The sequence below is a fragment of the Achroia grisella genome, unplaced genomic scaffold, assembly GCF_030625045.1.
Source record: "Achroia grisella isolate CSIRO2021 unplaced genomic scaffold, CSIRO_AGI_Agris_v1 utg511, whole genome shotgun sequence".
Lineage (NCBI taxonomy): Eukaryota > Metazoa > Arthropoda > Insecta > Lepidoptera > Pyralidae > Achroia > Achroia grisella.
The window spans coordinates 2983939-3010371 of NW_026712905.1; the positions used below are offsets into that span (position 1 = coordinate 2983939).

General features: G+C 35.8%; 2 protein-coding genes across 2 annotated transcripts in view; one reads left to right on the top strand and one right to left on the bottom strand.

Annotated features, from left to right (window-relative positions):
* The window catches only part of LOC131846619 (FK506-binding protein 5-like), a 54840-nt gene that overhangs the window by 14446 nt on the left and 13961 nt on the right, over positions 1-26433 (top strand). Inside the window, exon 2 of the mRNA XM_059195967.1 lies at positions 14655-14694. Within this exon, the coding sequence (XP_059051950.1) occupies positions 14656-14694 (39 nt within the window). The 5' untranslated portion in view covers position 14655. The remainder of the gene's footprint in view (positions 1-14654; positions 14695-26433) is intronic.
* Positions 631-6716, bottom strand: LOC131846575 (uncharacterized). Its single transcript, XM_059195911.1, has 4 exons — positions 5398-6716; positions 4797-4915; positions 4273-4430; positions 631-846 (listed from the first exon to the last, which is right to left on the bottom strand). Exons 1-4 carry the CDS (start codon positions 5616-5618, stop codon positions 631-633), a joined length of 714 nt encoding a protein of 237 aa, XP_059051894.1. The 5' UTR covers positions 5619-6716.

Sequence of the window (26433 nt, forward strand, 5' to 3'; positions counted from 1 at the left end):
TTATTTTTATATTTTCTTGGATCCAGTTACACTCTGTATACAGTTATATTATATACTATTAATCAATGAAGCATGGTATTGTTATGGAAATTTTATTTGCTTTTAATTTTGTAAAATAAAATAACTAAGACACTTAGACTCTAAATAATGATCTTTATAGAATTTACATTCGTAAACGTACTATTACATTTATGAATATAAATTTGTTTGTATATTGAATTTTTTTAAAAGTAAACGAATACAATTTAGCAGTAATATTCCCAAACTTCAAGCATGCAATAGAATAAAAAGAATGCACTATTTTCATTAAAGACAGATAGCTGAAACATACGCGTTGGAGGCGTCAGGGAGTGAAAGAGTGGACTGTTATAGGTTCTCCAATGCGTTTATTACTAGAACTTTATATTACAACGCTTTAGCCCGACATTAATAATACGGAACGCTATGAAAATAAACTAAAGATGCGCGTGCGGTTGATACGGCGTTAAAAATCAGTGTGTCGCTGAGTGCGGCCGGCAGCCGGCCGCAGCTATATTGTCCGACGCCCCGCGCCCCCGGGTCTCCCCGGGGACATCATCGCGCTCGCTGTTTATGGCTTGACCATAGACTCCCCGCGTTGAAGTGCCAAGTTCAAAGCTCTTGACAGGCAGGGGGCATATGGTATTGTATGCCCGGCGAATGACACCCCTCTTCGTTTGGATGTCTGCAACCCTTGCTACGCCGTCTCTTCCAGGCAGGACACGTACAACGCGTCCCAGAAGCCACATCAAGGGGGCAGACGTCTTCTCCTTGATAACGACACATTCCCTCTTTCAGCTCGCCATAGGACCGGTGCCATTTGGTTTTCTGTTGGAGCCATACAACATACTCATTAGAAAATCGACTCCAGAAGTGTTGCTTGAGTAGCTCGATGCGTTGGAAACGCTGAAGAGAGCTAGCTCGGCGATTGACGATATCAGGATGTGGCAAACAGATCAGAGATCGTCCAACAAGGAAGTGAGCAGGAGTAAGGGGATATAAGTCGGATGGATTATCAGATAGAGGTGTGAGGGGGCGAGAATTTAGGATGGCTTCTATTTGAATAAGAAGAGTAGCCATTTCTTCATAGTTTAAGTGAGTCATGTCCAAAACGCGCCTAAGATGATGTTTTACGGATCGCACGAGTGACTCCCATAAACCACCGAAGTGAGGAGTGTAGGCAGGTATGAATGAAAAGTTGATACCTATTTCAGCTAAACCCGAAGTCAAGGATGATTGTGTGAGAAGTTTGGAGAGCTCATGGAAGGTTCCAACAAAGGTCGTGCCGTTGTCCGAGAACAGCGTCTGCGGCTTACCTCGACGTGCTATAAACCTGTTTAGTGCTGCAATAAAAGCTTCTTTGGTTAAATCAGAGACAAGCTCCAGATGCACGGCCTTTGTGGCTAGACACACAAACACACAAATATATGATTTTATAAGTTTACAGCCTCTACCTTTGCGGTCAGCTATCAGCATTGGTCCAGCATAATCGACACCTGTTTCTAAGAAGGGAAATTCTAAATGGACTCGTTTTTCTGGTAGGTTACCCATCAAGGGCTGGACAGTCTTCCCCTTGAATCTACTGCACCTAACACATGAACGAACTATACGTTTCGCTAAAATAGTGCCGCCTATTGGCCAATAATTATGTCTGGCGGTGGCTAGTAGTAATTGTGGACCAGAGTGCATGTGTTTTTTATGAAGCATTTCGAATATTAATTCACATAAGCGATGTTTACCTGATAGAAGGATAGGATGTTTGACGTTGTAGTCGTAGTGAGAATCACTAAGCCTGCCACCCACGCGGATGAGGTAGTCAGAACCAACAAACGGTGTCAATGACAGAAGTCTATTTTTATGGGGTAAATGCTTATTGAGTAATAGTAACTCACGTTCCTCAGGGAATGAATCCTGCTGAGCTGTACGTAATAGAACATTTGTGGCATTATTTAATTCTAATAATGACAAGTTATTGTGTAATTTACTTGCATTTTTATGGCAGTTATTAATGAACCTTAAGACAAATGCAAGTACACGTTGTAATTTTGTAAGCGATGAAAATTTATTTATTAGTGATGAAATTAAATTGGTGTTATTATTATTTATTGATAGCTTGTTATTAATATGGAATGTTTGAATTGTTTCTGGTAAATTGGAAGTGTATTTATTTGGATTAGTTGGCCATTGAGAGGAATCTAATTTTAAAAAGGCAGGGCCTGTCCACCACAACGAAGAATTACCTAATAAATCTGCTCTAACACCTCGAGACACTAAATCTGCCGGGTTTGATTTAGTAGGTACATACCGCCAATAATGACAATTTTCTTGTATTTCTAAAACTCGGTGACGTACGAATGGTTTAAGATGGTTTGGTGGAGAAGAGAGCCAGCCTAAGACGATGGTAGAATCAGTCCAAAATACACTACGACTAAATTCAAGAGTAACCGACGTCATTACCTTCATGAATAGTCGTGCTCCTAAGAGCGCGCCACATAGTTCAAGTCGTGGAATGGTGGTGGTTTTAATTGGAGCTATCTTATTTTTGGAAGCCAAAAGACGGACATCAATTGATTCATCGCTAGCTATACTTCTTACGTATATGCATGTACCATATGCCTTCTCCGAAGCATCTGTAAATATATGTATTTCTGTTTTATTTGTTTTGTCGTTTTTAATGCACCTAGGAATTTCAAGTTTATTTAACTGTGGTAGAAACTGTATAAACTCTGACCAAATAATTTCTATGTCTTTTGGGACCCTTTCATCCCAAGAGCATTTATGTATCCACAATTTTTGCATTAATATTTTTGCTTCAACAATGCATGGTGATACTAAACCTAGAGGATCAAACACTTGCGAAATTGTAGACAAAATAAATCTCTTTGTTACTTTATCTTGCGGTATAATATTAATAGAAAATGATAAATAATCAGTTGAACACTTCCAATAAATACCTAACGTTTTTGCACATTCTTTTGCACTAAGATCTACGCTACTAGATATCTCATTATTTTGGTTTATACTATTTAAAATAAACAAATTATTTGAATGCCACTTTCTTAAATTAAATTTGGCTGAATTAAGTGTATCAATAACACCTTGACATAATGATATACAGCCTTCAATTGTATCATGACCAGACAAAAAATCGTCAACATAAAAATCATGACAAATAGCGCGTTTTACTTGAGAATCACTGGACTCATGACCTAATTGTGTGAGACATCTAGTGGCTAGAAACGGCGCTGATGCCGTGCCGTAAGTAAGTGTATTTAGGGTATATGATTTAATTGGGTGGGAGGGATCGAACCTCCATAATATTTTTTGTAATGGACGTTGTGATTCATGTAATAATATCTGCCGATACATTTTTTCAATGTCGGCTGACACAACAAATTTATGTTGTCGAAAGCGTAATAATATAGCTAATAAATCGTCCTGCACAGTAGGACCTACGCATTGTATGTCATTAAGAGACTTGCCTGAGGACGTAGGGGCAGAACCATCGAATACAACACGTAGTTGTGTGGTTGTACTAGTTTTAAGAACGCCATGATGTGGCAAGTAGCATTGAATTGTGTTTTTATTACTACTACATGTATCTTCATTCAAATGTCCCAGATTGGCATATTCATTTATAAATTCTATATATAGACGTTTCAAATGTACGTCTCTTTCTAAGCGACGCTCAAGGGAAAGAAATCTATTTTTTGCAGCATTATATGAATTGCCTAAAACGTCAGGAGGCTCCCTGAGCGGCATATAAACTACAAACCGTCCATCTATGTTACGCTGTGTAGAATTTATAAAATCACGTTCACATGCCTGTTCTTCTGGAGTGAACTCATAATTTGATGTAATTGTATCTAGTTCCCAAAATCGGGTTAAGTCGATATGGTCGTTTGAAAACATACATATATGTTGTTTGGGACTAGGTTGAAAAATGCTACCAGAAACCAACCAACCGAGTTTGGTTTCAAAAAGAGTTGGCTTGTGCTTGCCTAGTTGGATACGATTTGTACCGATCACATTCCAGAAGACGTCCGCACCTACAAGGATATCAATGGATGACGGCACGTTGAAATTTGGATCGGCTAAGCAAACCCCAGGCGGTATTTCTAAGTTATGCACATCTATATATGTATTTGGAAGTAAGGCTGTGATGTTAGGTAAAACGAAACAATTGATATCCGTCCTGTAGACACCACAATAAGACTCCAATGTAAGAGAGCATGACAATGAACTCGTGGATACCTGTTGATTGATGCCTGTTACTCTTGAATTCGTAGCGTTGGTAAGAAGATTGAGTTTGGCACAAAATTCCTTTGTGACAAAGTTTCCTGTGCTTCCATTGTCTAATAAGACTCTAGCGGCATGTGATTTTCCATGGCCGTCGAGCACCTTGACCATAGCTGTGGATAGCAAAACATGGTTTGTGTTAATTAAAGACTGAGATGGTTCAGCAGATAACACAACGCTGTCATGTGCGACAGGCTTATTATGAATATCGAGATGAAGAAGCGTGTTGTGTTTGGATTTGCAATATTTGCAATGTGATAATTTACAGCGTGATTCGTGGTGACCAGGCCGAAGGCAATTTAAGCATATTTTAAAGGTCTTAGCCTTTTCAATACGCGTCTCAACAGGAAGCTTTCTGAAGGCATCACAATTAAATAAATAGTGCTCATGATAGCATAATGGACATGAAAATGATTTATTTTTACCTGAAGAAATTATAAAGCTATTGGATTTGTGAATATGAGTAGATTCAGAATTACCTCTGTTATTTTTTGCCTCCTCCAAAGTCTCCAAAAGATCTGCTCTGTTAGTTAAAAAGGTTAAAAAAATATCTAGAGTAGGTGGATCGTTGCGATTGTTTCTGTATTCCTCCCATTCCCTATTTGTGACAATATCTAATTTAGTTGACATCATATAAATTATTAAAGTATCCCAACTTTCTGTAGGCTGGTCAAGCGTAGCCAAAGCTTTAAGATTTTTATTTGTGACATCAACTATGTAACGCAAGGCTTTACTAGATTCTTTTTTGATGGCATTTACATTGAAAAGGGCGTGAACATGATTGTTTACAAGCAAGCGTTTATTATCGTACCTCTTGCACAACAATTCCCATGCGGCAGCATAATTCTCAGCTTTAAAATCTAAGCTTTTGATGACAAGGGCTGCACTGCCTTGCAAACAAGCACGAAGATAATGAAATTTGTTTATGTCGTCAATAACCGTGCTGGAATGAACTATAGAAATGTAGGTATCGCGGAATTCAAGCCAATGCTGGTAACTGCCATTGTAAAAAGGTAGCTGTATCTTGGGAAGACGTACGAAACTATTGTGTTTGTGCGCACAAGCATCATGAGAGCTTACCTCGTGATTTGAGGAATGTGACGAAGTTGATGATGACTGGCACAGGGTTTTAGCAGTCGCGACAGCCGAGTAATACTGGTTCTCGAACACGTCTCGTTCCTGATACCTCTGATCAGGATCGTCAGCGAGTTCCTCGATCTCACCCTGAAGATTATCAAAGTCAGAATATAGTAATTCCATTTTATCAATACGCGATTGCAGTTCAAATTGAATAGCTGCATTGCTAACAGCGGAACTTTCTTTTAAAATATTAATATAATTGCAAAAATTTGTAAGTTTACTTTTAAATGTTCCACGTCTTTTAATTAATTGATTTAGTTGTGTTGATTTAGATTCTGACATTGTAAACGTTAATTAAGATGAGTTGAATGAATACTATATGATGAAGTTGAATTGCAAATAAAAGGAAATAAAAAAGAATAATTATTTTTATTTTGTTATAGCTGATAGTTTTAAATTACTATTTTTATAAAGTAGCAAATAGAAACGATACTAATCTGTTTAATGTTTTTGCACCACGCTTCGCAGTTTTTAAAAAACAGTAGTACAAAGTCGAACTACCGAACGACCTAGGAAAAAAAAAACAAAAATTAATACACAGTAATAGAAATATTGTATACTTATTGGTTATTAGTGAAGCAACTAAACGCAGACTAATGATATTAATTGCATTTCTACTATTTACAAGTTGCAAGATCAATTATTTGTTTTAAGGTTATAATGTTATTAATTACGTTATGATTTTATGAAAGAATGCCACGTATTATGGTTATGAATATGATATTGATTGTGATTAATTCGTTAAATGACTGTGTGTGATTAAAATAATAATAAGATTTGCTAATCAATCACTATCTACGCATTATTATGCAGTACTACGCAGTACACTATGGAATCACGCATATATATACTATGACTGCAAATAACTAATGAAGTAAATGGCAATAACCTTTTATGGTTTGTAATGAAAATGATAATTACATGAATGGTAATTATGATGGAATGATTATGATAATGGAGAAGTTAAAGTGAAGATGATATGAGGATGGATGTGTAAAGATAAGATAATGGAACGATCTCACGGTCTTTATGCACTATCCATATAGGTAATCCTCTTCTTGTTCTTCTCTTAGTGCGTTGTAAGACCCGTAGAATTCTGGTCGGAAGACTAAACAGCAACGTTGAAGTGCGCAGTTGAAAGAAGCCAGTGCGCAGTTGAATGAAGCCAATGCGCCGTTGAAAGAAGCCAGTGCGCCGTTGTTAGATGCTGCTTGCGTCGCAATAAAATTCCAGTCGTCCAAGTAGTGGTTGAAGGACCAATTTGGAGGCGTCAGGGAGTGAAAGAGTGGACTGTTATAGAATCTCCAATGCGTTTATTACTAGAACTTTATATTACAACGCTTTAGCCCGACATTAATAATACGGAACGCTATGAAAATAAACTAAAGATGCGCGTGCGGTTGTTACGGCGTTAAAAATCAGTGTGTCGCTGAGTGCGGCCGGCAGCCGGCCGCAGCTATATTGTCCGACGCCCCGCGCCCCCGGGTCTCCCCGGGGACATCATCGCGCTCGCTGTTTATGGCTTGACCACGCGTCGAAGATCATATTATTGAGAGTCTATCGCCTGCGGAAATCTCCGTCAGATGAACTTATCTCGCAGAACAGAATTTGCCTTTCAAGCTGGCGGGATTTCTCGAGGCATGGCATTATTTTGCACAAGTTATGTGCGGTTATGCGCCACAAACAAGGCGTGTAGGGTATTTCCTTCCTGCTCAGTAATAATATTTTATCAACACTATCCTTTATAGTAAAAATCCACTGGAAGCTGCTATATTGTCCAGTTCGCTATAAATATTTGGGTAAGGCTGCACTTTATTAGTTCAATGGACTAGTTCGTAGAGAATGTAGACCACTTATAAATAGTTCGTAAGTTCATAGTCATATTAATGCGAATATATACTTATTTATGTAGTACAATATAATAAAATAAAACAATCATGACAGGTTTACGTTACAATTTTGTAATTCACGTAGAATTTATTGGTACTGGCAACGAGATGTGTTGTATCAGGAACTGATTATCGAAAGATGCGAGTCCAACACTATGAAATAGTGCAGCTTTGAATGTGGCATTGTCGATTTATGGCAGCACGGAGTCCTATTTTTAGTTCTGTAGCCCGCAAAAAAAATAGTTTATTATGACGTGAATCTTTCCATTATGTGCATGCGAGCTGTATACTAGCCGAAAGGGGTTAATGGTCGAATATTCTTTTGGATAGTTGCCTAATGCTCCTGACAAGTTATTTTTTTTTAATATTAACTAGTTCAGAGAGGACATTGAAAAATCGTAGTGGAGTGTGCAATTCTATGCGATAAAACGAGCAACAGTGTCGTTGTTACACTGGACAAACTGTTACGGTCGTAGCTACTCGGATCTTGTTACGTTAACCGTTATTGCTAACGTTATTGTCTTGCGCATAAAAGTTAATGCGTTTTGATTTACGTGCTATAGCACGTTAAATTTATAAATTAATTGAATAGCTAGGAAACTTTAGATTGGACATCTGCCATGTCTTTATTAGATTACGTGGGCGTTCTACGTTATAATTATTGTAAAAACACATTATTCTGTAGATGTATTTCAGTATCATATTTTTAATTCAAACACTGGTTACTACATCTTTTATATTCTGTCCTTCATATTTCATTAAGACATGTATTATTAACGTTATAAATTTTTGTTATTTTCATTAAAATTAGGAGAAAGTTGTCTTTTATCATACTTATTTTTTATTGTATATTGTGTTGTGTTTCATGTACAATAAAGTAAAAAAAATAAGATCCTGATATTTTTTATAATATTGGATTATTGGACAGCGCGTCTGAAGGTAATTGGTAAATATTGCATCTATACGTGAATAGCACACATCACGATGTCCGTGATGCCACTCGTGCTTTGCCATTCTGGAGGTCTAAGATATCATAGCTTATAATCTGTATTTGCACTTCATATCCCTTTAATGAAAATACAGCTTACGAAGCTGCTGTATAAGTTCTATTTAAAAACACAATTATATAGATACACTGCAACACGTACCCCATTTTTTAAATTCATTTAAATTTAATATCTGTAGGTTACTAGGTTTTTATGGGTTTACGCTGGCGGGGAGTGGAGGATGATAAGGTGAGCATGAGGTCAGGTCAGTTAGCCCATCGTGGCAAATTTACCAAAAAATTATCAAGACGGTTTCCAGGGGGAACCGAGTGCAGGACAACTAGAGATGGTACATTGCTAGCAATAAGATCATCAGTCCACATTACTAACAATCGCCTTTCCCCCAGGCATATAGGTTATGCCATCATGGTTGATAAAAAAAAATATTATTAACAGGAAAGACTTCATTTATATTTATTAGTAATTGATATAAATAAAATCGGTTTTAAAAACTCTTTATTATAGAAATATACGCAGACTATATTGCATGGGTTGAAGTTAGGTTTGGACAAAGTTATATTGGTTTTTTGATACATTCGAATCTATTAACAAGATGTTACTGTTGTTTATCAATACTAGCCCATATTCTACTTCAATAGCGAGAGTGAGAGTGATTAGTAACGTCTTGTTAACTTTTTTGGCACCTACGTAGATGATGATGGACGTGCGATGTGTTTACTGATGGACCGTCAGGCTAATATTGTACCGTCTGTTTGTACGGCTGATAATTATAGGTCAGTGTACCAATGAAATGATGGTCAATTTTTTTATGGTTAATATTTCGTCTGGGTTCCGTAAGTTTTGTAAATCATTTATTTGTATATTTATAACATTACTCACTCTCTGTGAGTATTACAATATAATACCCATGGACTCATCAAGTAATAAAATTAATTATATGGAAATATCTATGGATCTATTCAGAGTTTATTAGGGATTATGAATTTGACAATTGAAATCAATACTGATTAATACAAGCTTAAAAGAAACAGGTATATCATTTAGATGTCTAAAGAGTTAGTATAAAAAGAGGTATAAATACTTTTTACATGTACTATTATTTATTTATTAGATTTTAGTCGTTTTTTAAGAATGACAGTGGATATATATCTCAATCTAATTTCCCCATATTTTTTTTATGTAGAAATAACTTATATAGTTTATAATGAGGGTACTAGATAATTTATAGACGATCAAAATAATGAGATATAATTAATAGATCTATCTATGTTTTGTGGATATCGAACTTGCAGTTAAAGATAAATAATGTAGTGTATTAAACCGACAGACCACCGAGGTAGTCTCTGAATAATGGGATTCAATGCAAATAATGAAAACGTTAGATCGTTAGAGTTAATTTTGCGCGCAATAACTTGCAGTTATAACTAAGTTATAGTGTTATAAATCGCGACGGGAACGGATTGCGGCACGTACCGACAATGTTCCATGTTTATGGTCAATCAATAACATTACACAACGCCGCGTTCGTATCAAGTTTAGTATCAGTTAACTTATGAGGTATTAGGATCGATACCTCGTCGAATATATTTTTATTTATATACCTAATGACAGGAAAGTTGTTTTAATATTTTATTGTTAATTATATGTTTTGTGTGATTATATTAGCCAAAACATAAGGAGTGTCTAATTATATAAGGTTCAGTAGTGGTTGTATTGGTACCTAGTTATTTTTTAGACAGGAATATTATTTTATTATTACAAAAATTACTAAAACAGTATTTCAGAATTTTTATTAGTTATAGTCTAAGCTTTACATAGTAGAGAACTAGATGGCATTGTGCGACATGTCTCGAGTTAGATATTTCATTACCCACAATTTTATTTAAAGCAATGTAGTGATTTGATTTTCATTTCAGAATAATTATATCAGGGACTTGTATACGGAGAATCATTGAATTAAAATTTCCAAAAAGGTTTTCTTATCTATAGATATTATTTATGTTATAAAATACATCTACGTTTATTTCAGCTTTTTAAAGTTAGTATTATTAGTAGTTTTGACTGCATATTGTTAGTTAGTCAGGACGAACGTTTTTATTATTATGTGAAATAAATAAAAAATTCTTTCCAGTGATGAAATTCAATTTTATCGTTCATATATGACATACTTTCTTCAGAATCTTATAAATTTATGCGCACTCCTATGATTTTCCAATATTTAAATTCAGTGAAGTAGGTTAGTATGAATCAAGGCGAAGTTGAAGCACTAAGTTCCGGTCGAAAGCAGGGCATAAGTTTACTAGTCCGGAGCTTAGCGGTTTCTGTAAATGCCTTTTGACGTAATGTGAATTAAGTTAATGAAATAGCTATTCCTGATGCTATACAACTTGGTAGATAAAATATTGGCTTGAAATGCTACGTTTAACTAAGTACTATGACTTACTTATACATAGAAAATGTTTATTAAATCAGATTAATATGTATAGATAAATGCTCTTATTTATAAAAACGTCAAAGGCGTAATTTTTTTAATATAATTGCAATGGTAAACAACCTTACAGCTCACTTGATGGTGGGCCGAAGGACCAAAAACTGTGTATAATTATGGAGATTGATAAATACGCCATGATGGTATCTTCACATCTCTGTATTAATATTTTTATTCGTAAAACAAATGAATGCTACGCATTCGAATTTCTCGTACAGTGTCTCGTACAGATTGTAAGCGTATTCCTGAATAGTACTATAATAATGTTATCATGTGAAACGCGTGATATTGCTACGCGTTGCCATTTCGGTTAACTAAGAAGTTATGCCTCTTATATTATAATTTTAATGCCTAATCTCACACTGAAATCGAAACACAATTTACTAACTTGTCTTGAAATACGTTCATTTTATAGGTAGTAAAAGGTATTTTTAAGATATTCTATTACATCATGCGAAATCATATAACACGGACCAACATAATACATTATTTGTTTTGAATTTTTCATAGCGTTGTGGAATATCAACTTATTGTTTCTCACTTGTTATTTTTGCTCTCCATCAAATCGTGAATATATTTATTTAAAAAAATATATTTGCATCAGAATATTCAAATGGATAGAGATTAAATTGCATTTTAAATGACTGGGTTGAATTTTATGAATGGATGGTCTTGTGAATACTAAACTAATGCATATTGCTTTCTGTAGGCATCTTATTTTACAAAGATAATCGGAACGTTATATTTTTAAAGTGTCTGAAATCTTAGTTTTGTGATTCTTTATTGCCAAAGTCTCATTATACTCTTTCTATATTATCTACACAAAAATAATAGTGGGCAGATAGGAGAGTGGATGCAGGAGAAGTGATTAACTTCTGTGGCGTGGTAGAAACACTTTACTATATATAAATGATTTTTGTTTGATTCTCGGTCAGGCCAACTCAGGAAAATGTTTTTTGTGTTTGTTGTCTTGAGCCAGTGTATTCTGTGATGTTTGCAATTTGAAAAAATCTGGTATAAGTACTTGTTAATTCTGACTATATGAGCTGTGAATGGAAGCTAGTCATAACATGATGTTATATTTAGATTTTTCTCACTAATTGGTAACTATTTGATAGCCTAGATAGGTACGAAAAAGAATATTTTTGGAACTATTATAAATGAATATCGGATACCGGCCTGGCATTGGTTGTCAAAGAGCTATAATAATCCTGTTATAGAATTTCTGTTAATGGAAAAATGTATCTATGTGTCTGCATAATATATAATGTCCAGATATATCTCATGCTCGCAAGTCAGATTTAGTAGAAATTAAAATAATAATAAAAAGAAATTGATCAAAAGCATTATCTTTTAGTAATCTGTAGTACCCTATTACTCTGTTCCTATTACTCAGTTCACCCATACCTATTTTCTAAAATATACACGTAGGTAGTAGGTATACACATGTAATTTGCCCTAAAAATTCTCTTTGTGCCTAAACAAAAAGAACAGTACCAATCTCTCATTTTTACTTTTTGTCTCATCTTTACCGATCTTTTTTCTGGATTTAGTGTTGATTATTTATGCGATAAGATGTTAAGTCCGATGTTATTCGTATACCTACTAATTGCGAGATAAGTAAAGTTAGTTTTTTTTTATTTATTTCGGATATGTATCCTTATTGTATATATTATGTTAGTAAACAATTTATAAACTATGTTAGTAAATTACAATCTTATTCATTAAATCATATATTTATGCCTATTTGCACGTCCAGAAGCACTGGGTCCGCAGCAGTGCAGTGATATCCAGTGTCTCTGGAGGGGACAATCCGACATATTGGATATGGTGTTTAGGAGGCTGTTCGCGCTCCCTCGAATTCTACACATCAGTGATACAGTTCTATAATATTTCGCATTATGGCTTCAAAACCATCTATCCGCGCGGCTGCAAACATCTCTGATACGCTATAGAACCGAGCCCAAACAACATCCTAAACCCATTATTATATTGTTTTAGGAATCACATTATTCGTAAATGAAATCATTTAGTATAAAAATAGACGGCCTCGGTGGTTTAGTGGTTTAGCACAAGGCTTTATTTTCGATCGTCGTAGGTTCGATTCCTCGCACGGTGCAAACATTTGTATTCAAGATGTTTTGAGGAAGTATGATTGTTTGTATCGGTCTGGGTGTTTTTGTATATTATGTGTATATTATGTGTGTATCTACAAAAATAAAATATTTAAGTATTTTATATAAGCTGTCTAGTACCTATAACACAAGCCTTGCTTACCGTGGGACTAGATAGCGTCGTGTTAATTGTCCAGGAATATTTAGTATATTTATTTAAGAATATATTTATTTTTATAATTAAAAATAAAAGTTCATCTATATAGGTTAAGTAGTTCTTGATATGAGTATACACGAAATTAAGATATGCCATTAAAACAGTCTAAGGCTGAAAGAGTCGAATGGAATTACAGTTCTATTCAGGGCACAGATTACGGCTTAACATCTGTAGCAGATAAATAACCAATCTCGCTTCCGCAATACTCCGCGTCGAATAAATATATAATAGGCTACTATTACGACTAAGTTGTTTCCTAAATTGTCCCGATGGGAATCGAATTTGGGACCGTATTTATAAATACTACATTTAATTTAACCAATATTGATATGTAACATTCATTGAAACGAATGCTATAATAACTTCTACGGGTGGTGGTAAATTCTCCGTAACTAAAGTTATAGCAATGATATTGTAATGTAGTTGTTAATTGAATTTACCTAAAATACGTACATACCTTACATGATTTTAGGTGGTCTTTCCATTACTATGTTCTAAATCTTTTTTGCGTATTATATATACTAAAACTGCGAGCAGTAACTATTCTTTGGGTGATTTAGAAGAAGGAACGGGGCTAACAGACAAAACACGAAATTTGGTATACGATATGTTTATATATACTTAAGGTACTGTATATAATTCACTACGAATACTACAGTCTATAATATCCTAAATGTTGTGTATGTTAATAACAATTATAGTAAATGGTATTTACGAGTTTGTTTGTCGAGGAGTTCGCTGAAAATTGGCAATGAGAATTGGCAGTTGTTCATTGTTGACCTGTTTAATATTGTGTCAAATGAAAGACAATGACGGGTAAAGAAAACAATTTTATTTGTTAACATTTAACGTAATTACACATACAAAAACGAATTTAATTAAGCGTTTAGGCGTCCACTTTATATGCATATATCGATAAGTAGTAATATAAACAGGCATTAAGAACTCAATAACTGCTAGTTAGAGCTTATTAGTTAGTTTAAATAAAAAAGAATCATCAAAATGGGTTCAACTTAAGTAACTAAACGGTATCGTAAAAATACAGTAAATTTAAGAACCATGTTCTTTTTTGAAGTTTATCTTAAAAACTTGTGCGAATGTATATTTTATCGTATTTTAACTATTCCTTTTATTAGTACGATTGTTCTAATATGGGAAAATGTTAAATTGGTTTAAAAATATGTATATAATAATAAAATACAAATTGAGTTTCTGGTAGTTTTTTTCACCTAAATGAGGAAGTGTATACGAGCAGTAAGGTTATATATAATAAAGGCTTTAGGTTTTAACTTTTTTGACACTTTAGTATCTATTATTTTCTCAGTACTGTAATAATTTGGTCTCTGCATGTGTAGAAAATATTACTAGTATCTCGTAGGCGTACTAAGTCGTAAACCTTATTGTTGTTTTATTCATTTTTCTCACAGTTAAAGTCCATATATTTAAAAATATTTATTAATAATATTTTTTATTTCTTTACAGAATGGCGACTAAAGGGGAAAGTTCGACTACAGAAGTCAAAGTAAGTACATATAAGTGTAAATATAATATACATAGTGTAAGAGTATATAATAAAATTAAACTATAGTTCATTCTATTAATGTATTTTATGAACACAGTTTATCACTCGTATATATATTAACAAAAAAACAATAAAACATAATTGTGGACGAGTAGCAAGAACGCAAAAGTAGTAGCGGTGGGGTGTCCTTCACACCGGGCGACGGATGTCGAACTAACTCGGCTCACCAAGGACGTGCGTAGCAAGCGCCGATTCGGAGACGCGAGAACAATAGGTGTTAGGCTGGCATCCCCACTATGGTCGAGTCCTCGTTCAGTCGGCCTTCCTGATGATCCTGAGCGTCCCGCACAGGTCCACCTATATCTATAAGATGTATAAGCAGACACAGAAATACAGAGACCCTCTTAAAGATCTCCTCCAGACTTCTTAAAGTCAATCTATCTCAAAATCATATCTAATAAATAATTAGTCAGGAAAATAAAAGATAACTCTCATAGTTTACAACACCTCTTAAGGTCATGAGGTACTATTTTACAATTAACACTGCCTCTTAAGGTCGTAAGGTACTGTTTTACAAACAACACATTACCTCTTAAAGTAATCTATTTTCATCATAAAACAGCCAACACCCAACCTTTTAAAGTTGGTAGTACCTCCTACAGGGTTTTTTTTAATGAACTAAGGTCCACCTCTAAAGGCCTGCTTGAGTTTCTCAACCCCATCAACACCTTCTCTTTCAAAGGTCAATAATGAGCTCAGAAGGTTCTGTAAAACCATTTATTATGGGCCACAATTAAACAAAATGTAAGAATACATCACCTCTTAAGGTGATTTGACTACGAAACCGTTAATACTTTAATAGGGTGCCATATAGCTCCCAAATAAATCACCAGTAAATTGACATTATTATTTTTTTTTTAATAACACTTTTTAATTACACAATTTGACACATTTTGTTATTAATCACAAAAAGAATTCTTTCTATGGACATAAACGGTTGTAATTATTAGTCAACAAATGATTCTGTTTTTAATGTGAACAATTGAAATTCACAGTACAAAGTTCGAATATAAAATTAATAATAAATAGCATTAGATAGATCTGGTAAAGATTCGGACTTTAATCTGAGTCCGTACAATTATTATCAGCAGTATGATATAATTTCAATTTATCCCTAGCCATCACGTTTTCATAAGTACGACCAACGGTAGATGTGCTTTTAATTAGGTATCGGTCATGTGGAAGACATTTTACAATTACGTAAGGACCATCGTAACGTGGCATTAGTTTACCGCTCCTCAATCCCTTTTTAATAACCCTACGTTGTGCAAGAACTAGTTGTCCTACTTGAAGTGAAGGCTCTATACGTCGTTTTTGGTCAAATTTACGCTTGTACGCTTCTGCAGCAGTTCTGGACCGCGTAGCAGCTACTTCTCGCAAAGCACTAAGATCAGCTACGCGTGAAGGTTGAACCAAATCGCCGACTATACGCGGTTGATAACCACATAATAATTCAAGAGCAGATTTCTTTGTGGTATTATTGATATTAGAATTCAATCCTAATTGAACTTTCGGTAAATATTGATCCCAATCATTTTGTTCGTCATTAACGTATGCAACTAGAGCATCTAGTATCGTTCGATTAAACCGTTCGATTTGCCCATTGGCTCTTGGACTAGCTACAGCTGTCATTACATGTTTTATTTGTCGCTCAGTGCAATACTTTTTAAACGAGTGACAGTCAAAAGCCTTGCCTCTGTCACTAATAATTCTACTAGGTAAACCAAATGTTTTAGTATACTGGTCCAGAACCTTCAATGAATTTTCGCAACTCGTATCCTTTACTGCTTCAATCCATAAAAATCTAGTAAACGCATCTATTACCGCAAAAATATACATTTTACCAGATGATGTTTTACAAAATGGACCCAAATGATCCACATGTATAGTGTGAAAAGGCACGGCATGCTTTTCAATAGAGTGAAGTAGCCCAATTTGTCGTCCTGTCGGTTTCTTAGCATATTGGCATGAGATGCAACCCTGAACATATTTTTTAATAAAACGTCGCATGTTTTGAAACCAATATTTACCTTTGACAGCTTCATACGTTTTGTTAAAATTAACATGTCCATTATTATCGTGAAACGATTGAATAAGAGACCAACGTGATTGTTTAGGTACCACAACTTTATTTTCTTCATTTGTTTTTTTTAAACAGTATCCCTTTGTCAATCACGTAACAATTTGCTAATCCCTTTAAATTGTTTTTAGCTATCTCATCTTTAAGTTGATGAATTATCGAACGTATTGAATCATCATTTTGTTGCATGGTTTCAATTAAATCCTTTCCTACACAACGCATAACGGAATCCACAGGATTTCGACTCAATGCATCAACGTGTGCCATGGATTTACCAGGCCTATATTCTACTTCGAAATCGTATCCCTGAACCTCAAGCCACCATCTTGCGATACGCGAATTTAGATCTCTTTTAGACCACGTCCAACGTACAGCATTGCAGTCTGTTACTATGACAAATTTTATACCACTGATATAGACTTTAAACTTTTTAAGGCTCATGACTATAGCTAGTGTTTCGAGTTCGAAACTATGATATTGCTGTTCTGCAGGAGTAGTTTGCCTACTGGTATATGCCACTGGTTTCCATACGCCATCTGGCTGCTTTTGTAATAATATTCCGCCTAGACCTATTTTCGATGCATCGGTATGAACTTGGGTTTCGTACTTTGGATTAAACAACGCCAATACTGGTCGACTAATTAAGATAGATTTTATCTTTTCGAATGCATGTTGCTGTTGATCACTCCATATCCACGGCTGATCTTTCTTAGTTAATATAGTGATTGGGCGTGCGAATGTAGCAAAATTACAGACATATTTCCTAAAGTAATTTGCTAGACCCATAAACTGCCTTACCTGATGGATATTTTTAGGTGTTGGAAAATCTCGCACAGCATTCAGTTTATGTTGTACTGGCCTTACTTTACCATCATAAACTTCATGACCTAAATACTCTACCCGAGGTACTAAAAATGAGCATTTATCTAATCTAAGGGTCATGTTTGCATCTCGTATACGTTCCAAAACGACTCAACCTGCTCAAGGATTGCTGGTAATCTTTACCGTACACTAATATATCATCCAAATATGCAGTAGCACACTCAAATTTCAGCGGCCCTAGCACATCATCCATAGCGCGCTGGAATACAGAAGGTGCATTAACTAGTCCAAAACTCATTCGCTTATATTGATAATGCCCATCCGGCGTAATGAAAGCAGTTAAATGTTTACTTTCTTCCTCGAGTTCTATGCAATGATATGCCGATAAGACGTCAAGACTAGAGAATACACGTTGTTCCGACAGCCTATCTAACTGATCTTGAATTAACGGTAGGGGGTAACGTTCTTTTCTTGTAATTTTATTTAACGCGCGATAATCCACGACGAGTCTTTTTTCTCCTGTTTTTTTTGGTACTAAAATAATTGGACTTGCATAAGGTGAATTAGCTATTTCAATTATATCTTTTTCTAACAAATCAGAAACTATAGTACGAACTAGCTCACGATCTACGGCGGACATTCTGTATGGCCTATAATAGACAGGTTTATTTTCAGTTAGTTCTATTTTCATTTTCACTAAACATTTCCCTATTTTCTCATTACTTCCTGAAAAACAATCTGTAAATTCGTTAAGTAAATTTTTCAAATCTGTCATAATAGACGAATCTAAATCATCTCCTACTTAATATGTGTGATGCCATAAATCAACTGAAACTCATGCCATACAAACATTTTCAGGTATAGTTACCATTTCGTTAGTTATATTTATAACATTAACAATAGCGTGACCCTCAGTTACCTCAGTAGTATGTGCGGGTATATGTATCTTAGATCTAGGCTTTAAATGTAGGGAATTTGGTACAGTTATGGATCCCTCAAAATCTGAACCTGACAGTACAATTTTATTAATTCCGGGCTGCAACGAAATAACGTCACATGTACGTAACTTAATAATTTGTGTTTCATCACATAGGAGAGGTAATACTGTCAAATGATTAGCATTAAAAATCTGTAACGAGTTAGGAGTTTTTATCACGTATACGTTGTGATATTCTGTAAACGGTTGACCAACTATTACACCTATATCTTGGGATATGTTAGGCACAATGTAAGCCTTTAAATCTTTACACATGGCTTCATCAGCTTTTATAGTAATCAAAACCTCGCCAAGAGGTGTAACAATTGATCCACCGAAACCTTTTATTACATTATTTTCTGCACACGGTTGAATGTCCAGCAATAGTTGATTAGCCACCGACTCCGTAATCGTAATGCATGTACTTCCAAAATCTATAAAAGCATTTACTTTTATGTCATTAATAATTATGGACATAAAATACTTTGAACCTTCATCACGATCAGTAATCAATTGTACCTTTTGCGGAGGCATAGAGTTTTTTGTATTACGACTTTTAAGTTTGAAGCATTCCTCCTTAATGTGACCCATTTTATTACAATATGAACATTTACGTATTTTTAAAAAACAATTATTTTCATTATGTCCCTTTTTACTACAAAACGAACAATTACTTACTAATTTTTCACGCATTTTATAAGTACAACGATTGGCAGTATGACCGCGCCTTTTGCAAGTGTGACATTTAACATTATTAGAATACCTAACGTCCGTACTCTCATATTTGTGAGACACTGGGACGGCTAAAGCTGAGGTTCTCAATGATGACAAATAATTTAATAATGAATTTGGTTCACGACAACCCGCCGATATCGCTCCTATTTCTACCAACTCGTTACCTATCGTACCTATAATTGCCTCTGTTATTAACGATGGTTGTATGTTACATGCATTACCTAGCGCCAGTTTATCATAGTAAAATGGTAAATAATCCATATCGGGACGCCTAATGGTATTTACTAAATCACGTAACATACTTAATTTACTTTTATGGGACGGAAATGCTGTTAACAATTTATTTTTAAATTCCGCCCAAGGGCGGTTTATATCTTGCAGTTGTAATTGATTATACCAACTACGAGCATAACCTTTTAATTTTGAAGCGCAATTAAATAGTAATGTTTTCTCATCCCAACCATACATGTTGGAAATGCCCTCTACCTTACGGAGCCACAACTCCATGGTTATTAACGACGTTTGAGGGTCGTATTCAGGTACTGGGTCACTCCGACCTACATAACGAATATTAGTATTGAAAGAACTATTATTACAATGTTCATCATACGTAAATCCCTCTTGAGATGACAGCTGTGGTCTGCCTGTAATAGTCGTTGAGTCCTGTGCGACTACAACAGGCAGCGAACCAATTGTGCACGAAGGAGTCTGCACTGTAGACTGTGAGTGCGCGGCCCGCTCACTAACAATCACAGACGGCATGGCTTGTAATGTTGCGCTCACGCCTGTGGGTGAAGGCCCGCTAATAGCGGTCACCGCCACAGGAGTAGGAAGAGGCGGTGTTCTGACGCCATCATCACGTTCCTCGGATTGAGAGGTCGACTGCAACCCTCCGTCAATTGGAACATGCCGAGCTTTGTAAATTTCATTTTCCAAATTATGTAACCGTTGTGCCAACCGACGGTTTTCTATTTCGGCAAGCAACCGACGACGTAAACGCTTTTCCCGTCTTGCACTTGATTTGTCTTTTTTTGACTTCGACCCCATAGTCACAATATTAGTACTATAAATATCACAGTTACGTCGTAAACAAACACAATAACCAGCGTTCATAGGCTAACTACGCAGTTAAATTGTCCATCCCGGAAACACAATAACAAGCGTTCATCGGTTAACTACGCAGTTAAATTGTCCATCGCACTTCTGAACTGTAAGAGTATATAATAAAATTAAACTATAGTTCATTCTATTAATGTATTTTATGAACACAGTTTATCACTCGTATATATATTAACAAAAAAACAATAAAACATAATTGTGGACGAGTAGCAAGAACGCAAAAGTAGTAGCGGTGGGGTGTCCTTCACACCGGGCGACGGATGTCGAACTAACTCGGCTCACCAAGGACGTGCGTAGCAAGCGCCGATTCGGAGACGCGAGAACAATAGGTGTTAGGCTGGCATCCCCACTATGGTCGCGTCCTCGTTCAATAGTAATTTGTGACAATATATCTAGTAATAGGAATAAAGATATAGACACTATCATACCGTTCGAATTATTACACAAAATATAAATTTTGTACTGAAAATTTACTATGAAACATAAATTTTATAAGTTACTCTAGAACTTGCATATGCTCGTATGGAATAAAGCCTATGACGGTATCTGTTAATAATGAAGCTATTTATAGGTGACAGAATTTTTTTATATTAATTTATCTTAATTCGGTCAGTATGTTTTAAGTTTATCGATAACAAACAAATATATAACAAATTGTTTTAGAAGAATTTCGTAAAGAAAAATATTGCAAATAAAATGCATTTCACAAATTGACAATTTAATTTTACAGTGAAGAATTAAATATGTCTAGCGATACGAGCGTCTATGGGATTGCGACACAAGCTCTGGCTACTTTACCATCGCAGATATTGAAATAAGACTGAAATCATTTGTATTACTCTGTAAATAATCTTCATGATGATTGACAGGTGTTTATATAACCTCAGAATCATTTAGTATCCGTAATGTTCAATTCACGTTTTCTAAACTTATCTCAATAATCATCTTTAAAAAGCTGTGTCTATTTTCTAAAACTTCTAGATGTTTCTTTTTAAGACTCTATAAGTCGTAGTCTTGTCGCCGAACTGTTTACATTATGCTTCCAAGTTATATCCAAACTCTATTCATTGCCCGATGATGCCACGTTTAGAGGCGAAACACGTGCAATATGGGTGTTGCCGATGGCAACCTTTTTGATAGTTTTTATGTTTTTTATATATATTTGAATTTTATATTTTGACGTTCTGTTTTTATATACTATTTGTTTTCTTATGCCATATTGTCTTTATATTTTTGCTAGCGAGCTGATTACAGCTATTTTACCTCACCTAAGAACGTGTCTCATTTTTAACCAGCCTTAATACAGTCCATCCTTCCATCCGTAACATTGTGGTCCTTTCTTTCGCCGTCTTTAGTATTATAATATATTTAAAAATTCTAAATTTTTCTCCGACATGAAGACACGTTCCCAAACGAAGGGTGAGAGTAGTCAGTCAAGAGCGGAATCCTCCGCGGATATAGTTGGTGAGGAACCTAGCGCGCCGCTCGAAACAACGGGCGCAGCACGCTCTTTTATTTCAGGTTCCACAACTTCATCTTCCACTGTCAGAGCCCGTTCCGTAGCCGCTCAAGTCGAGCATGCGAAAAAGCTCTTGGATTTGGAACGAGCCGCAGCTGCGAGAGAAGCGGAGCGCCAACAAAAAGAAGCGGAGAGAGAACGACAATTACAACAAAGAGAACGTGAGGTACTCGAATTGGAGCTATCCGCTCAACTAGCTGAGATTGAAGCTGAAGATGAACGTAACAGTCGACGTAGCGTACGTTCGTCTATTAAATATGTCCAGGGTTGGCTCAACAAATGTGTGGATGTTGCAACGGAGCCTAGGGAGGTGGTCATTCCCAGTCGTACTGCCCCTGTTGGTATTCAAGCCACCGGTAGTTCGGCTCTTGTGGATTTCCTACCTTCTACAACGAGTCCCCGCAGTCGTACCCCTGTTTCGGAGGTCGCTTATTCGCGTCTCGGTACGTCTGCCCTTGTGGATCGTGTCTCTGTTTCTAATAAATTCACTAACAGACATTTGACTTTTTCAGAGCCCCAATCTACATATCTTCAATCTTCAGGTCCTATTAATGCGGTGCTGGCTGAATCATCGGCACAGTGTAGTTACCAGTGTCCTCAGGGAATAGTAACTACAAATCAGCACCCGGAAAGTAATATTTGTTGTAAAAATAATACACACACAGGTAAGTCAGATATTCATTTATTAGCAAATGCAATAACAGCTTTAACGAATGTTAACCGTCCTTCAAAACACAGGGATAATCGGCTACCTCCCTATGATGGTAAACATTTAGATTGGTTTATTTTCAAAAGAGTTTTCGAAGAGTCAGCCTCTTCGTACACGCCTGCTGAAAACTTAGCACGTATTGGCATGGCGTTACGTGGTAGTGTGCACGAGAAGCCGTTGCTGTATTGTTGGTAACAGCACACGACCCTGCGCCAGTCATGGCACAGCTAGAAATGCGGTTCGCTCGACCAGAGTACATTGTACTACATGAAGTGAATACACTGCGGGCCCTTCCTAGGCTAGGCACAGAATCGAGAGATTTACATATTCTTGCTTGTCGCGTTCGTAACAGTGTCGAAATTATAAAATTACTGAAAAACAAAGCTTATTTAGAATCTCCTGAACTTTTTAACTCTGTATTATCCAAATTGACCCCACTAATGAGATCACGGTGGATAGATTTTATTATTTCCAACAAAAATTTCACCTCCAACACGTCTGTAGGTTCACCAACAAAACTTGAACTTTTAGCGGATTTTTTGACTAGGGAGGTAAATATTCAATTACAATTTGGCATAATTAATAATCATCCTAGTAGTTCTTTCGATAATTATTCTAAAATAAATTCTAAAATGAAAAATTCATCACATTCTAGTACATTTTCTTTGAGTGACAATGTTGATAATACGCATGACAAGACATTAACATGTCTTTATTGTCAGCAGTGTCATGTAATAGATATGTGTAAAAAATTTCTTTCTCTCACACCTCAAAAGAGGTTTGAGTGGTGTAAAAATGAAAAAGTTTGTAACAGATGCCTTAAGAAAGGTTTACACAGATATAAATATTGTACTAGAGGGGATTTATGCAATATTTCTGGGTGTAAATATAAGCATCATAAACTTTTACATTTTTTGTCGGGTGTGTCGGGGTCCTCTGGCAGTAACAATTATGTTACTATAGAGGATATATCTCAGGAGGACCAACCACGAGCGCACATTTCCATGAATTCCGCAGTTTGTCCTCCGATAATGACAACCGATAAAAACGTTAACGAGACAGTTGCTCATACGTTCATTGGTCAGACTGTCAATGAATATAAGACTTTACGGCCATTGTTAAAAGTTGTGGCGGTTGCAGTAAGTGGCCCTAAGGGTAGTGTCGACACATTTGCTCTTTTGGACGATGGATCGACTTCTACCTTTATTGATTCTAAGATTTCTCGCGCTATAGGGGCATCTGGACCGAAGGCTAGCCTCAAGGTGGAATGCATTGGGGGGCTCTCAAAACTGTCTGAAGTAGAGTTTGTCGACATATGTATTAAAGGGCGCAATTCTGGTGGTGATCCTTTTAAACTACATAGAGTGCGTTCCATTGCCAGATTGGGTGTCTCACGACAGACGTTACGTGCGACTGACTTAGAAAGGTTTTCTCATTTGTCAGATTTGAAAAATATTATTTCTTATGAAAATGTGCAACCAACTCTTATTATAGGTATTGATAATTGGTTTTTATCCCTTCCTTCACAAGTTCGAGAGAATGGTCCCTCTGAACCCGTGGCATACTTAACTAAATTGGGTTGGGTCATTTTTGGTCTTTCACATTCGTCAAATAATGTACCAGGGACGGATTCAGAAGTTAATGTAAATTATTATGTAACAACTTCTGACACTTTAGAAATAGACAAATTAAATAAAAATAATTTTAAATTAGACCCGACAGGAATAGGTACTAAAATGTCTACCTCTTCCGCAGACACGCGAGCGGTTTCTATTTTATTAAATTCGGCACAACTGATGGGCAGCCGTAACCAAACTACGAGGTCGGCAGCTTCAAGAAGCCTCACACATTTACCTTCTTCAACAACTGAAGAGATGCTAGAGCCAGGTATCTTCATGCACCGAAGATCTAGCAGCAAAAAGCTACTGTGGCCTGCCAACACCTCGAGGTATTAAAATAGATGTTGCAATATTGAGTCGTTGCGAGGAGAGGGACACTACTACAAAATTATCTGGGATAACTGCACAGCCTTGAGTACTGTGAGAGTTCCTGAGACATTGAGTAAGCTATACAGTATTTATATGCAGCAGGCAATTGCAACACCTTTTATGCATTATTCCTTCTGTAACACCGTTTATGAGCGGCACTTGAAAACGCCTTGTCAGAAATGTTAAGTGCACCATGAAGTCATCATTGCATTTACGCTACGAGTTTTTGAAGGGATGCTGACAAGTATTATTATTGTAGATGCAGAAGTCTTAGCCAATTCACGTCCCTTGACCCATGTCTCTGATGTTCCCTTGTGTACGCTGGTTTTAAGAACATTAAAATTAATACCAAAGTCAAGGACTGATAGAAATGCCCAGTCTCCTACGCGTCGTCGACGCCGGTCGGTCCTAATTTTAGAGAGCAACCTTCCTCGAGGTAGCTGACTTAAAGGCAGAGTTTCGGCGGTCCACACTGGCAACGATGGCGGTCCACCCTGGCAAGTCTCATCGATGTCAAACCACTGACGGAACACTGCGTTGAGCTCCCAAGAAGCTGGTGCGGTTGCCCATCAGCTAAATTGGGGAGGATGTTGCCGATGGCAACCTTTTTGATAGTTTTTATGTTTTTTATATATATTTGAATTTTATATTTTGACGTTCTGTTTATATATACTATTTGTTTTCTTATGCCATATTGTCTTTATATTTTTGCTAGCGAGCTGATTACAGCTATTTTACCTCACCTAAGAACGTGTCTCATTTTTAACCAGCCTTTAATACAGTCCATCCTTCCATCCGTAACAATGGGTGTATATCCGATAACGGTCGGTGCTTGATCGGGGAGGTCGTAACGCTTCCAGGAGCAGTGGTCAGGTTTTCGCACTGAATATTTGTGGTCTCACACATGCTGATAGTAGCTGAATTAAACAAAATAATACAAATCTGTTAAGTAATGTAATGGAGTTCTGCAAAATAACACATAATTTGATAAAATACATATATACGAGTAGGTGCATAGGATCATTCAATTTATACTAATCTTATAAATGAGTGTGTGAATAGACATCTATTCACACACTCATTTATAATATTAGTTATTATTATTAATGAAATTTGACGTAAAGATAAATTTTATCATGAGGATGAACACAGGCCATATATCTAAAAGAGTAAACGAAGTTGCGGGTAACAGTTAATTAATTCTTTTTCCACGTGCAATAAAAAAAAACGTTATAATGTAGAGTACCAACACTCTATATATAGATATTGTCAGTTTGTATAAAAAAAATTGCGTGCCACAATGCAATTTACCTAATTAACGTAAATTATGAGGAAACTGTTTTTGTTATTAAATTCGATTTCATTATGTACTTTCATTTCTACCTACATACTGTTATAAGGTAATAATACATTACATTGAATCTTAAGTTTGTATACAATGTTCGATACGATTATAAATAAAGCAACTCATCGTTTCACTAAAGTTTTACGCCCAATATTATATAATAAATATAAACGGAGGTAATGAAAAAGTTGTTGTACTTGATTTAGGTATTTGTAGGTAACCTTATATTTTATAAAACAGCGCTTATATTTGCTATTTGTGGTTGTTTATGTAATATTGGGGTAGTATCGTGATAATGGTTGTATTTTTTAGCTCATTAAAGATGTAGTAGAACTATTCTGTTTGGTTTTACAACTTTTATTTAAATTACAAATCGTAAGTAGAAT